This window comes from Phalaenopsis equestris, unplaced genomic scaffold (genome assembly GCF_001263595.1).
Source record: "Phalaenopsis equestris unplaced genomic scaffold, ASM126359v1 Scaffold001093, whole genome shotgun sequence".
NCBI lineage: Eukaryota > Viridiplantae > Streptophyta > Magnoliopsida > Asparagales > Orchidaceae > Phalaenopsis > Phalaenopsis equestris.
This window is the reverse complement of record NW_018165532.1, coordinates 232608-248689: the sequence shown is the minus strand read 5'-3', so window position 1 is coordinate 248689 and position 16082 is coordinate 232608. Positions and strand designations below refer to the sequence as shown.

Genomic DNA, 16082 nt, shown 5'->3' with positions numbered 1-16082 from the left:
GTATGAAACCGTGGTTATTGTTTTATATTTCATTATGTTTATTCGACCGCCTGTAATATCATGGTATTATTAGTGAATTATTCGAGTATTATTGTTCTATATTTCGTTATGTAGTATTATTGTTTTATTGTGGAGTGATTGGAGTGTTATTAACATTGCAGTGATGTATTGGTATGGTTATACTATGGTATTATTCGAGTTTTCTTGTGGTGTCATTGAGGTTATCAGCTCTACTGTATTTTTGTTATGCATTGTGATGTTATCGTGGTTTTATTATTGCATTATTATGTATTTATTAAGTCGAGTATTAGTATGGTTGTATTATTGTAACATTTGAGTGTTCCTTGAAATTAAAAAATACTTTTATCATGTGGGACCCGACTTTACTCCCGCTCGAGCGCTCCGAATAAATTGATCGGAAACAGAATACGAAACACCTATCGGAAAAAAACACCGGAGAAAAACCGACAGGCGCACCACCTCTTCTGTCATTCGCCATATATTTAGGATTTCGAGTCTCCGTTCGCCGGTCAAAGTACATTCGTCAGTTCACCGTTAGAGTTCAGCTTATCAAGATGGAAGCCGAGCCTTCTGAGATGGAAACCCAAGAAAACCTTATGATAGAGGAAACCAAAGAGCCGTTGAGAGCCGAGCCTTGTATTTTTGTTATGCGTTGAGAATGGAAATCAAAGATGAGCCGTCGAGAATGGAAACCAAAGATGAGCCGTCAAGAATGGAGTCCGATGAACATAAGAAGAAAAAAACCAATGACCGTAAGTAGAAGGTTATTGAAGAGGGTTCCTCAAGGTAATATTTTATTTTCTTAGTTGTTTTTATTTGAAAAGATTATCAACAGTTCTTTTAAATAAAATGTAGTTCCTTTAATTAAAATGCAGTTCTCCTAGACAAAACTTGATTAATATTGAATAATAAAGGCAGAATAAAACTGTAATAATTTTATAATACTAGTTCAATAGTTAATACCGTAATATAACGGAAATATAACTGTAATAATGCCATAATAGTAAAAAAACAATACCATTGAAATATAACCTTAATAATACCATAATATAACTGTGACAATACTGTAATAATACTGCAATACTACATGAATAATATAACCGGAATATAATCATAATAATACCGTAATAATACCATAATAATACAACCACACCCAAATAACATCTTAATTATGACATTGAAATTTAAGGTTATAACACCTGATATTTGTTGCATTGTATTTGTTTTGTAGGTTTGTAAACCTAATGTCAATGAGCTATAGATGTTGTCCATCTGTAGTGAAAGATGTGTTGGATAAGGTTAGGCATTTAATATCTGAGGGCACGAAAAATGAGCTTAGAGCAATGAATGTTGAGCAGTTCTTGGAGCTCCCTCTTATCCTCAAGAGAATGACTTGACACTATAAATTTTGCAATGTTGGCAACACGATAAAATTGGTTTTCAAAATTGGAGGGAATGAGCTAAGACTGTTGCCCGATGAAGTTACCCTGCTAATTGGCATGCCCAATAGAGGTGTAGTGTCAAAGTAGAGTAAACATTCATCTTTTGGCATGAATGCCCAACAGGTGAAGAATAATTTATTGGACTTCACAAGAGGGGAGGTCTTCTACCCTTTTTACTATATTGTTTATAAAATTTTTGTTATCAAATATATTTTTTCCCTTTAGTAATTTTAGTGTACTCGAAGGACTTAACAACTTTGGAGAGAACATTCAAAATTTTGTCTTATTTAATTGACCGGTTGCACTCTGTGATTTTCTTATAAAGCAAATAAATGCAGTGACCATCAAATTATTGCGGAACCGGCCTATTGGATACATAAATGGGTTTCTTTATTTGCTTATGGTTAGTATATAGTATAAGATGAATATCGTTACTGTTTATTAATTATCTTTTATGTTGAATATTTAGTAAATTTTATGCAGCTCTGGTTTTTTTAGCATACATCTGTGACAACTTCTGGCCACCCAGAATATTGAGATGATCAACAACTATTAGTTTGAACTCCTCACAAATAGATGTGACATTTAAGAAGCTAACCACTAAACATGTCAGTCATTCGCACTGTTGTTAAATAATTTATTTCTGTAATAGTGATTAAGGTATTTTTATCCTGAAACAAATTGCAGGTCGATGATAAATTCCTGGATCTGAAAGAGGAGGAATTCAATTTGTTGGCCAATCCATATGAGGGACTATCCAATCCAGCGCCAGTTATACATTTTCAAAACCGTCAGCCTGAAGTTAGAGGAGAACCTCCTGTTACATTTGATATGGTTAAGGGCGTACCAACTCAAAGTAACAGCATTGACTGCGACATGTTTGTCTGTAAGTACATCAAAAAACTTATTCAAGCGGACCCAATTGATTGGAGTAAGGAGCTGTGCTAGCAGGAAGAAATGCCAAGGTTTCGAGCATAGTTAGCATATGAACTTTGCAGCTTGTATGTATTTGTGGTTATATTGCAAATGAAACATTAATCTCGGCCATCTGTAGTTTGGTTGTATTCTATTTAGAGTCACGTTTTATTAGAATATTCAAATCGGGTCTATCTCCGTTTTATTATAGTGGCATTTATGAAGCATTTGATTTAATGAGATAAATGTTGTATTGTGGTTTTATCTCTGTAGTATTCCCATTTTATTAGAAGGTTATGTTGTTTAACGACCGAGGTTTTACACATATTTTATTTCAAAATAATATTACAGTTTTATTATTTGAAGAAATATACACAGATTTTGACAACATCGAGTTCCCGAATTATTTGATTTACTGTAATGGATGTTGTATTGTGGTTGTATCTCAGCAGTATTGTAGTTTTATTATAATTTATTGTTCATCGACTATTTTTTAAGAATATGCGATTGTACTTCAGTATTTTTATGGTCGTGTTTAGGTTGTATTCTTATATATTGTGCTACGGCACTGGTTTTGTTGGAATATGCTGTCAGAGATTTCAATCAAACCAGACGGAGAGACATAAATTTTGTCAAGGTTTTATCTACAGCGGTTGTACTTTGGTATTATTACGGTCGTGTTTGGGTTGTATTCTAATATACTATTGTTCCAAGAGCGTTGGTTTTATTGGAATATGCCACCAGAGATTTCAATCAAACCAGACGAAGCGACATAAATTTTATCAATGTTTTATCCACAACGGTTATACTTCGGTATTATTATGGTCGGGTTTGGGTTGTATTCTAATATACTATTGTTCCAAGAGCGCTGATTTTATTGGAATATGCCTCTAAAGATTCCAATCAAACCAGGCAGAGAGACAAAAATTTTATCAAGTTTTTATCCGCAACAGTTGTACTTCGGTATTATTACGGTCGTGTTTGGGTTGTATTCTAATATACTATTGTTCCACGAGCGCTAGTTTTATTAGAATATGCCGCAATAGATTCCAATCAAACCAGACAGAGTGGAAGAAATTTTATCAAGGTTTTATCCGCAGCGGTTGTACTTCGATATTTTTACGGTCGTGTTTGAGTTGTATTCTAATATATGTAAAACAATAATATTACAATAGATCTATACAATAATAAACCCATAATAAACCCTGAATAAAACTACAATAATATAAAAGTCTTTACAGTTTAAACACTAATAATACAACAATAATAACTCCTAAATAAATAGTCTCTTACATTTTAAACATTAAATATAATGATAAACTTGTATTATGACAACACATTCTATATATTATCATCTATGTCCATTAATAAGCTCGTACATGTCCTTTTGTGTTGTGTTTCAGAAAATTCATGTTCATTGATAGTCGTAATGAGTAAATGTCAGGAAATAAGTATACCTGAAAATAATGGAAATCGCAAGACAAAAATTTCAGCAACATCGAGTTCTCAACATGACTAAAGTGATATGCCATTAAAAAAATATTTAGCTCGCATTGTCGAACGCTATCATGACTTAAACCAGTATCTTTCTCCTTTCCTGTATACAATATTACATGTTATCGAGTAATGATTCAACGAACTAAAGCAGCACCTAAAGTTATAGGTAACATTTACTTTATATTCCCTTGTTTTTTTCCCAGTCGCCTTTTAACCTCGCATTAGATATTCCTCTTGGGCGCATCTTCGTGGGATCATTCACATTTTGCTTTTTACTCTGTGTATTCTTCATATTTGATTTTAAAATTTTCTGAGGTTCTTGTCCGCTCATTATGATTTCGAGATCGATTGTTAGTCTATTAAATGCCTCCAACACAAGCTTCTCGGCAAGTTCATGACCTCGCGTTCTAGTGTCGATATGATATGCAAATTAATGAATGTGATTGAAATAGATAAGTCCACTTGAAGTATTTGGCAACATTTCTGACCCCTTACGATGTGCATAACAATAACTGTTATATATGTCTCCTTTAGCGTTAATAGAACCCGGAAGTAATATATATTTATGAGGGATTTTTGTTACATTTTTGTGCTAAAGAACCCTTAGAGCGTGAGAATATAATAAGGTCATCATTTCAAATTTTTTACAACTACGGGTAATATCAGAATTACCTGTGTCCAGTTTAACAATCCAGGGTCTCTTTCTGTCCTTATTATAAAGAGTTAAAATATGAAATTCTGAATCCATATTAGCGGAGCAGTCCACAGCCAGCCTGCACAAACCATGTAGAAACTGTGCTTCAAACATTGAATATAACTTTCTTGTGTAAAGTAGAGCAACCTGTCTCAACACGAGACTACTTTTTACAGTGGGAGAAATTGCTGACATTTAAAATCTTCATCATTCTCATTTCTTCTCCAATATTTCATGACATTTTCAAGACCGAATAAACATTCAGTGAGGGTGCTCATTGCCTTGGAAACACAATGACAAATCTTATTAGTTAACTCACTTCTTTGCGTTGATAGAATTTCCATTGCAAGAGTTTCTTTATTGAAAGCGATTGACCACTTGTGTCTGATATTATACAATTCATCCAACCAAACATTGTAGGTTTCCTTTTTCGATCATTTCACCCAATGTTTCTTCAAACTCCTCTTATGAGTCACACCTGCTCAAACATTTATTAAAAAAAGTTCATTGACTCTCTTGCTACCCATGCCAGAATGGAATTTTGAAGATAATTTATTGTAAATATGTCATTAACATAATCTATGTCTGGTGTGCGGAAGACACTCTTCAATGACTTTGGTATTGTTTGATCATGGTCGGTGAATATTGTTATGGGATGCTTGTTATCCATTATACGGATAAAGACTTTGAATAACCACTTGAATGATTCAATCGTTTTATCTGACAAAAAATCAACACCAAAGAGAATATTCTGTCAGTGGTAATTCACACCGACAATCGGAGCACAACATAAATTGTATTTAGTCAGTCTATAACTTGCATCAAATATTATTACATCCCCAAAGCAGTTATAATCAATCACGAACATCCCATCGCACCATAAAAAATTCACCAAACAACCCGACTCATCAATTTGGAAGTCCAACGCAAACATTAGATCATCCGCTTGCCGCGTAGTGAACAATTGTATTAGAGAATTAGCATCCCATAGTTCAATTTGAATTATTCTCTCTCTCTGTATGAAATATACGCATCCCTCTTCGTGCAATCAAGATTCTCCACTTCTTCGACCTCAGTAGCGAGGAATTTGAATGCATCACTGGTTCTAATCCTTGATTTTATCATTGATCTGAGGATATTAGCACTGATGTCACACATCTTTTTGCTGGAACACAATAGATGATTGTCACCGTCCTCCACCAACGGATGGTTGTGACTTTCCATGAATTTCTTAACCGACCAGTTGCCTTCTAAATCAACGAAATATCGGATCATGACTGAACTACCAGTCCTTGTGTCCGCTCTTTTGAACCTCACCGTGATAGTGTCCTTCAACTCTTTCTTGAAACCAGCCTTACCACAAACAAAGTCCTTTGTCATAATCTTCTTTAAATTCAGTTAGAAACCACTGTGTTCCTTTGGCACAGTAAATCTAATATGGTGTGCATATACACAATATTGTTCATAGACTTCATTCTCATTGTGGACAATTGCATGAAACAATTTCTCCGCCTCGGGTGACTGCAAATTTAAACATCAGAATTAGCAAAAAAAAAAATTAATACAAGACTACAATACATAAATCATACCATCATAATAACATAATACAACCCAAATAATACCATTGCAATAACAATATAACAGACCAATCAAATCCCGTTAAGAAATTTTACTAACATCATCGTTAAAAGCCTATAATAGAAACATAACACCGTGATAAAACCACAATAAAACCCTGATAACACAATTAGAATGACAATATAAGACTTCGATAAAATGTCTAATTAGATCAAATAACACTAAGATAACATTATGATAATGCAAAAATAATACCACATTACCATCCCACCATAAGGAGACCTTACAGGCAAAAAACACACGCATAACACCACAATAACACAAGCATAACACCACAATAACACAATCATAACGCCATTAAACGTCAACATAATACACTAAAACAAAATAAAGTTAGCAGATCCAATATTATTTTAATAACACTATGATACTACCAAAATAACACTAAATCCCCACGACAGTAACGTTACAAGTAAATGATACTGTAACACTTTTACACCATTACGATGACGATAATAGTTACCCATTAATCCCATCACGACGATGAGAACAACACTTCATTATGACAGTTATTTAACCCATTAAAACTATAAAGAACAATCATAAATGAAAAACAACTCTAAAAACAATCAGTATATCACCGTGATATTACCTAAATAACATTACGTTCCACCCTAACAGAAACTTAGCGTTACACGTCAGATAAAAACCGAGCAAACTTCAATAACAAAACAAATATTCCTTAAAATCTAAATCTGCAGTTGAACAAGTATAACCTATCTGTCGAATTTCTTCTGTCGCATCTAAACTCAACTCATTCTCATGATTTTCGAAAATATTTTGAGATTTCAGCTCATTGTAATGTTTCTAGCAAATATTTTGAGATTTTAGCAAAATTTACTCGTCAAGAAATACTTTCATTGAACTAGGTCCACCGAATACGAATGGTTCCTAGAAAGACAACAAAATGAGAATGCTGTGAATCTCTATACTAAGGGGACAAAATACGTATTTTTTCTAATTGGTAGGAAGCGAAAATGATAAAAGTGCGTTTTTTTAGCTTGGGCAAGATTCGGGCTGAATCGGAAGTAATATAATAAAGTTTTAAACCTAAATAATAATAGTGAGACCATATTCCACTAGACATTTTTAAATTGGCAAAGCTTCCATGAATAATTTTTACTCGTGGTGAGACCGATTCGGTGAATAGGCTGGCTGCTTGGGGGTATATCTGTAAAGACGAACGAACGAACGAATAAAGGTGTCGCCTCTATCACGCTAAGTTCCGCTTAGGTTTTCATCTTCCGGTTTCTGTGGCAGGGAGCGGCAGTAGCTGCTCCTGGCATCTCCTTTCTCCGTATCGGTATGTCTCCGGTTCTTAGAATCCTCCTCTCGATCTTATTCTCCCTCATTGATTATTGAATGCGAAGAATCTCCCTTCAAATCTCCTGAGATGGCTTTTGGTGCAGGGGTCTCGTTTTTTTTCCCCCGAACAAACCGTTCCAGCCTTTCTTCATTGATTTTCTGCTTGTTTGCTAAGTTTAGGGTTTCCATGGACGGCCCTTGCTTTTGGTTCACTTCAGATATAGGGTTTTTGGTATTTTAATAGGGACTAGCCATTTATTCTCCTCTCGGTTCCCCCGATCTATGACCTCTTGCACTCTTTCTTATCGCGATCGTTAATTATTTAATATACATATTATGTTCTTGTCGTCATATAATTATTTGCATCACAATAATGTGAAAAAGCGTGAAATTTTCTCTAATTTTTATTGCTTGTGTTTATGGCGTGCTTTTGTGGAGAATAAGCTTAGAACTCTCATTTTTTTCATCATAGCAGGCATGTTCATACAGCTTTAATTGCAGATTTAGTTGTCTTATTGTTCAAATACTTATAAATTTGATTATTTTTTAACTAGCTATGATTTATACATGGATCCGTGGACTATTTTAGAAGGCAGTTGTACTAAATTAGTCTTGTGGTATTTTTTGCAGGCTAATTCTTTTTTGCTTAAGTTATTCGAAGGGTTTTCATGCGTTTAAGTTGCGATAATGGCAAAGACAAAAAATCGAACCGTTTTCTTAGACATATCTTTTGATGGTGGATCTCCCAAAAGAATGGTCTTTGAGGTATTTTTTCACTTTATTTTTAGGATTAATTATTGAATTTTAAATTTTGAACAAGTGAATAGACATTCAAGATGATTACCTGCATATACATTCAAACATACATACTTACAAAACTCCTCCTAGCCTCATGGTTGACCAGTAGCTTCATGTTTAACAGTAAGAATGCATCGTATAGTCCATAAAAAAATGTTTGAACTCAACTTTTACACTACGTAAAGAAGCAAACATAGATATGTTGTATGGTTGATCAGATCGAACCATGTTGTGTGTGCTGTTAAACATTCTAACTCAAACTATTTGATGACTTGTAGCTCTTTTATGATGTTGTCCCCAAGACTGCAGAAAACTTTCGTGCACTCTGCACAGGTAATTATTTCTTATCATTTTCTTTTCTCCACTGGTAATTATTTTTAAACATTGTGCATTTGTGTTCATAATGCAAGTTGTGTAACTATGGCTTTCTTGTGGTTTATGGCCACCACACTGAACAATGAGCAATCCTTTGACTTAATGCATCACAGACACTTTAATCACGAGCCTTTTATCAATAAATTTTATTATTTGAACTTGATTTTGCTCTTCATTATGATGATAAAAGTTCATATGTACTATTTCTGTAAATTGTGTTTAAGCAGGTCCATCCGCACCATGTAAAGTTTTTTTGGAAGTTCTAGTTATGCAATCCTAATTTTTTCAATCATGGTAATAAAAGAAATTTATCTATTTTTGTGTTTTACTTATTTCAATCGATAATTAAGTTTCAAACTTAAAACTTATTTACAATTTCTATAATTTTATTTGGCTCTAAACTGAAATTATTTTGCTTAAACTTGGACATGTCTCACTTGAATTAGTTTGATTTAGCTCAAACCAACCCAAAATATGATTTATTTACATGTTTGTTTTAAGATATATCTGATGACATAATTTTACAAAAATATAATACATGCATATAGATTATAAATTTGATTTATAGTCAAAATTTTATCTAATAAGATTAATGTTTTGTCTTAAGTTAGCCTAAAATTTTATTTGAACATTTGATCTTCAATTTGAATTGAGTCTGACATGCTTAAAGTCAGTTCCATATCACCATTAAAGTGTATGTAGAAATTTATTTTTTATACTTGTCATGGATGATGTGCATTTAGGGTTGATAGTTATGTCAAAAATTTGAAACTATTAGCTTAAGAGTTATTGGCTTTTTTTCTTTAATTGAAATTGTAATTGCTTACTTCAACTTGCTTGTTGAAATTTTTTTCGTTGGAACTCTTTCTTGAAGCTGATTGACCAAGTACTGTGCTCAAGCAGGAGGATTGACCAAGTATTTTCCTATTTCAATTGGATTACATCAGAGATCGATTTTAAGCCCATAACTTTTTGCTTTAGTTATGGATGCTCATACTGGGCATTTACAGGAGGTTGTTTCTTGGTGTATGCTTTTTGCTGATGATATCCTTCTTGTGGATAAGGCTAAAAAATAAAGTTCAGGAAAAACTTGAATTATGGAGGTCTACATTGAAGTCTAAAGTTCTTCGTTTGAGTAGAATTAAAAATGAATACATGGATTGTAATTTTAGTATTAGCAACACTAGTGACATAGTTGTGACTATTGGGTGATTAAATCATTAAAAGATGTAAATGTTTTAGATATATCGGGTCTATTGTTCAAAGTGATGCTGATGTAGATGGGTATGTTATTAGTTAAAGTCATGTTGGTTGGTTGAAGTGGAGGAATGCATCGAGCCTATTGTGTGATAGAAAAGTACCGTTGAGGTAGACCTAAAAAGACTGGGCATATTTTATAAAAAAAATATCTTAATCTATCATAATTAAATGAAAACATGATACTCAATAGGTCAAAATAAAGAAATTGGATTCATATAGCCGGCCCCACTTAATGGGATAAGAGCTTGTCGTCATTCTTATTGTTGAACTCTCTCTTGAAGCGTATGCGTTACAAGAAAATTGTTCTTTTAAATAATAAGCTATCAAATATGTAATCCTTTTCATTGTATGATATTTTTTATCAAGTTAGTAGCTAGTTAGTTGTTGAAGAGCAAGTGAGCATGTTCATGGGCATAATTGAGCAGGGGAGTTGGTGTTAAAGTTTGTTCATTTCTCTGACATCTTTTTAAATTTCTTTTTTAAATTGATTCAAATATGTAAATAACTGAGCTTCATACAAAGATTTATCAAGTTGTTGTCAAGTGCACTTATCCACTCACAATCACTCACCCTTCACATCAACTTTACTTTTATTTTTATTATAGATTGGTTTGGGTTGAATTCATTTTTGGAGGCATGGTTGGTGAAGTTGGGTGGTGAGATAGTGGAGTTGGATAGAATCACCAAGGAGGTGTCAAAGATGGATGTGTGATCCAAACGTGGTCATTGTGGGCATGATTTGAGTATAGAGGAACTTTGTGCATTACTGGCTACATGGTTTGGATGAAACATGTAACCTATCATCAAAACTTACATGTGTGGCATGTGTCCGTATACGCAGTGTATGTCTATTATATTTCATATATAAATGTACACCTTTATAATTTATATGAAATATCAGACACGAATTTATGGATAATTTTATTCAGGAATTGATTTATTTATTTTTTGAAATTCATAGTCGTCACTCAAATTTTGGAAGTCGCGATGAATTTTAATACTTTTGATTTGAATTGAACATGGCCTGATTAAAAAAATATTTTATTTTGAAGTCAAGCAAGTTCTCTTGTTCGTTACTTGCATATCTATATTTAGGCTTGTTCTCATTGCATTCAGCTCTTGGCTGTTTCTTAGTCTCTTTATTTTATTTTAGATTGCATTTCGTCTCATCCTCCTTTTTATCATGGGAAATTACTTATCATGCTAACTTATTCTTATTTTAATTTTTTATAACTTTCAAAATTTTTGATTTTTCTATTAAGTTATACAATATTGAAAATGATTCCATCAATCATTTGAGCTTGTGCTGTTAAATTTACATATTATTATTACTTATCATGCCAATCTTTTTCTCATTGAATTCATTCAATTAAATTTGTTGAAGTAAACTTTTTTTATTATTTAAGTCGGTAATTTTTCCACTTGATACTACATGTAGGTTGTGCAAACCGAGCTTTATTATATTTACATTTTTTTTTTTGATTTATCATTCATGCCAATATAACTAAAAATTGGAATTATTAATTATTCTTAATGTTTAAATGAGAACAATTTGAGATTTCTTTATGTTACTTATTTAAAGCATGTTTGTTTAATGTCTGATACTTGTTAAGGTATTTTAAGTGCATGATTGCGTTGATGCCTGCTCATAGAAGTTGAAATCCTATTCATATTATTTACTGACTTTGGATATGTGTGATGCGCTAAACCATCACAGTTTTCATACTACGGATGCTAATTTTTTATTAAGTTTCATTTTATTTTTTGGGCTATATGTCAATTCAGAATTCAGAATATGCCATATTATGTGACTGACCGTGAATAGGCGTGATATGCTAAACTATTCACAGTTTTCATACTATGTTTAATAATTTTTAATTAAGTTTCATTCTTTTCATGGCTATATGTCTATTCAGAATATGCCATTTTATTATGTAACTTTATTAATTTTCATTTAACGTTAAATGAGCTATGATATGTATTTAACGTAACATAGACTATATTATAATTATTTCCTTTTTGATACACATGTTAAAATGAATGAATTCATTTTATTATCCATTTATTTTGTTTTATGACAGGTGAAATGGGTATAGGCCGCACAACAGGGAAACAACTTCAATATAAAGGATCAATTTTTCATCGTATTATTGGAGGATTCATGGCACAAGTATGTTACTCTGGTGCTTTTTCTATAAATTGTTAGTGCAATGAGTGATTGTTGGCATATTCTCGCGAGTTGCCTAGAATTAGATGCAAACAATTTTATATACTGGCCAGTTTGTCATGTTTATGATGTAGGATACAGGAAAGATGGTCAGGGCCCCTTTTCTTGGGTTTTAGTAATTAAGGTTGTGATTTGCTATATTATATCCTATTTAACAGTGTTATCCCTAGCCAAGGCGTTTTTGTTTACACTAGAGCTCTTTCTTTAAAATGTTCTTATATTTTGCTGTATTTTGCAGGGAGGAGATTTTTCGAAACGTGATGGTATGCTATCTGTTGCTTTTTCCCTCAACCTTAATGTTGAGCATTTTGCGCTTTTTGCTCATTCATCGCAAATGAATAATTTTGCATCGGCTGGTTTACGCACTATGATGTTTATTTTGATTGCACTATTAAGGTGTTGTTTTTTGAGAATTGATTGGATTGCTTTTTTGTTCTTTTTTTTCCTCTCAATGTAGTTCAGTTTCTAGTATGGAACTAATAGCAGTGTTATTTCTCAAGGAAATTGATACTAGAGTTAACCCAAACACAACAATGGGTAATCCAAATAGTATAACTGAAACCAAATGGGAATTTACGACCAAACAACTGAAGTAGGAAGTAAAAACAACCACGACACACAAACTTGATTACGGTTACTTCAAGGTGGTGGTGGTGGTTCAGGCCGTAAGGGGCTAGGTAAGGCGTTGTTAGGATAGGAAATGTGCTGGACTGCAGAAAAAACAGCGGCACAACAGCGGAAGGCTGCTGTCCTGGGCGGCAGCAACCCAATAGGGAAGTTGGGACAACGTTGGTAACCAACAGGAATGGGGGGAAATGGGTGGCCAGGAGGCAGGAATGGTAGGGATGGTTGATGGCTGCAGGATCACAGCAAAGGAATGCTGTCTATGGGCGGCTGCAGTAGGGATGGTGGCAGGGGAACACCTGGGAGCGTCATGGGGAAGGATGTGGTGGCTGGAAAGGCGGGAACTGCAGTTAAAAAAAAAAAAAAAAGCTAAAAAGGGTTGTTTTCCTGTGGCTGACGCAAAGATGGCAGCGGCGGTGGCGGCATCGGCGGGGAAGGAAAGGTTGTGGGGTGGTTGGGAAAGGATAAATATCACCTCGAGAGCGAGATGCAGCTGGAGAATCACTATTCCTTGGATACAATTTTCGAAAGGAAAGACATCGACGGTTCTTCTGATAGAAACACAATCAAAATTGAAAACCTAAAGTACAAAATTCTATTGTGTAAGCCCTGGATAGCTAAAAAGTGCCCCCATACAATTGGATGATAGTTCACTAGCTTGGGGGGCTGGCCAGCCTTCAAAATGCTGGGCCCGTGCGGTGTAGTAGCGGATGCGACTCCCGCTTCCGCTATTTGGCGCTCTGGCGCCCGCTATGTTGATGCCCGCGTCAGTGGCATACTTGAAAAAGAAAATGAAGGCCTTTCTTTGAAAATGCTAGTTTAGTTTTTTTTTTTTTTTGAATTGTCTTGTTCTCATAGCTGACAACAGCTACCTGTTCTGGTAGTAGTGTCATTTGAAGAGAAATAAGTTTATATTGTGAATTCTTATGACAGCTAAAAATGATTTTATTTTTTCATGTTAGTTTTTCTTTCATTATATGGTGCCACATCGAAACTGTGATGAAGTTGCCCAATTTATGTTATTCTTATCCAAGAATTGATTAAATATACCACGAGAGTAATGATAAAAAGTGTTAGTCATGGCTTACAAAAGAGATTGATTATGATTTAGTGCTTGTCAAGTTCACCAAAACTTTCATTAAAAATGATTGGGTCTTTTATTTTATTTTTTTAAGTTGCCAACCTATAAATTGATTTATATATATGATTGTACATGAATAAGTGCACTTGATGAACAACTCAATTCTTGTTTTGTATAAGGCTCATTTATACTTATCTATTTACATAATTGAGTAAGTTTGAACATATTTTTAAAAGGTAGTCATATAATTGAACAAGCGCATCAACCCCTTGTTCATTTATGTTAATGAACTCATTGGTTGTTTAACAAGTAGCTTGCTAAGTTCTCACTTAAGAACTCTTTTAATGATAGTTTATTGGCTTATTTGATGGCTTCTAAATATTATTCTTGTATCAATTTTCCCATATTTTATACACTTAGAAAATTATGTAAATTTGTATAAATATATATCAAATAAATAACTTCATATAAATTTAATTTTCTCTTATTAATATATAAATTCCTCCGAACAATTTAAAAAATGCTGAATGTATAGTACTAATTTTGAGCAAAGTCAGCAAACCCAATATGGCTAATTTTTCGGCTATATGTTTAAATCATTAGCATCAAACATATAGTTTGTTAGGCTTTATTGGCTTTACCGAAGCTTGATCGTGGTTAGCTCATTTGTATCCCTATTTATGTTTGAATAAAATCTTTTCAATTTCTTATTTTTTGCGTAATAATTTACCATACATTCTCTATTATGGGAGATTTTTTTTTTGGGATTTATAAAAAAATTACTCACCCCTCTTAGTGGGATAAAGGCTTGTTGTTTTTGTTTTTATTTTTAAAAAAAATATTCCATATTTAGTTTTCAATTTCTAATCCCACTCATTCCCATACCCACATATGGTGTTTCTAGGAACTCAATGCAAGTATGAGTTTCTTACTGCTAAATTGGTTCCTTTTAATCCAATTTACTTTACTCGTATGCCATTTTCCACACAGAAGAGTGCGTTTAATTTTTCAAAACTATATTTTTGTTTTGATTTTAGCCTTTGATGGTGTCAAAGGACGTTATGTATTATTGAATTTGTTTTGTGTTATTTTTTAACATATGTTGTTGGGATTATGCATTTTATATTCTTAACCTTAGCGGTTTAATTCCATGCAATTCAATGTTAGTAATGACTCATGGGCTTCCTTTTATCTACTTAATTTGTAGGTGCATACATGTTTCCAAAAAAGAGCTTAATTTTTAATCCTCCCTTACCAAATTGGTTGCTACTAAGTTTAGTTCTTAATGGGCAAAATTGGCAGCCCTTAAAATGTTAAACGCTGGTTAATCTTGAATTATTTTGTGGTTGATCCATGTTTTGGACCTATTTTTAAAAGCTTTGAAACATGGCTGCACATTTCTGAGGAAGTTTTTCAATTTAGGTGCTTTGATTGTGATATTGCATACATGTGTGCTGTAAATCTTGATAGAAATGAAGGGCGTTGCTGGAGTAGCAGCTAGGGTCTAGCATTAAGCAAGGAATTGGGTTTAGTTTAAGAGCGATTTATTGATGCATTAAGGAAACATTGAACTTGTTTTAAGGTCAACTTGTAGTAGGGTTTAAAGCTAGTTGGCGTTTGGATTTGATGTGTTGAAGATTAAGAATTGGTCCAAGCTTTGAGAAGATTTTGGTGAGGATCAGAGGATAGGTTTTATGCAACATTTTTGAAGGACTAACAAATGTTTAGGCAATGTTTAAATGAAGAATTAATGATTATTTTGGATTTGTATTGAATTTAATTTGGAGTAGTTTTATGGGCTGGATTAGGGACATATTTTGATATTTAATGTGAGCAGAATTTATATAGATTTAGGTTTCAGAGAGTTGGTGTGGAAGTCGTGAGGGGGAAAAGGGTTGACTTTATAAAAGTTGTGAATAAATACTTTCAGACTTTTAACACCATATGAGCACTGAGCAGAAATGGATGGTAATTGAATTTTTAAAAGTTAAATGTAAATTATAAATGCAAATTTAAAATGAAAAATAAATTTTATTTTAAATTAAAATTCAATTATATATTTGAATTAAATTAATTTATTTTAATTAAATTAAAATTTTAAAATAAAATAAATTGTATTCAAATTAGAATTTAAAAATAAAAAATAATGGCTAATTGTGATGTTGATTTACGCATCGATTATTTTCCCTAGTTATTTCATCAAAA

At 33.0% G+C, this 16082-nt stretch overlaps 1 protein-coding gene across 2 annotated transcripts in view; it reads left to right on the top strand.

Annotated features, from left to right (window-relative positions):
* The first annotated feature begins 7407 nt into the window (after positions 1–7407).
* The window catches only part of LOC110033122 (peptidyl-prolyl cis-trans isomerase CYP95), a 35462-nt gene continuing 26787 nt past the window's right edge, over positions 7408–16082 (top strand). For both annotated transcript variants that reach the window (XM_020736993.1, XM_020736992.1), the window contains exons 1-5: positions 7408–7510; positions 8143–8277; positions 8589–8643; positions 12027–12115; positions 12411–12435. In XM_020736993.1, coding sequence (XP_020592652.1) covers positions 8200–8277; positions 8589–8643; positions 12027–12115; positions 12411–12435 — 247 coding nt within the window. In that variant the 5' untranslated portion in view covers positions 7408–7510; positions 8143–8199. The remainder of the gene's footprint in view (positions 7511–8142; positions 8278–8588; positions 8644–12026; positions 12116–12410; positions 12436–16082) is intronic.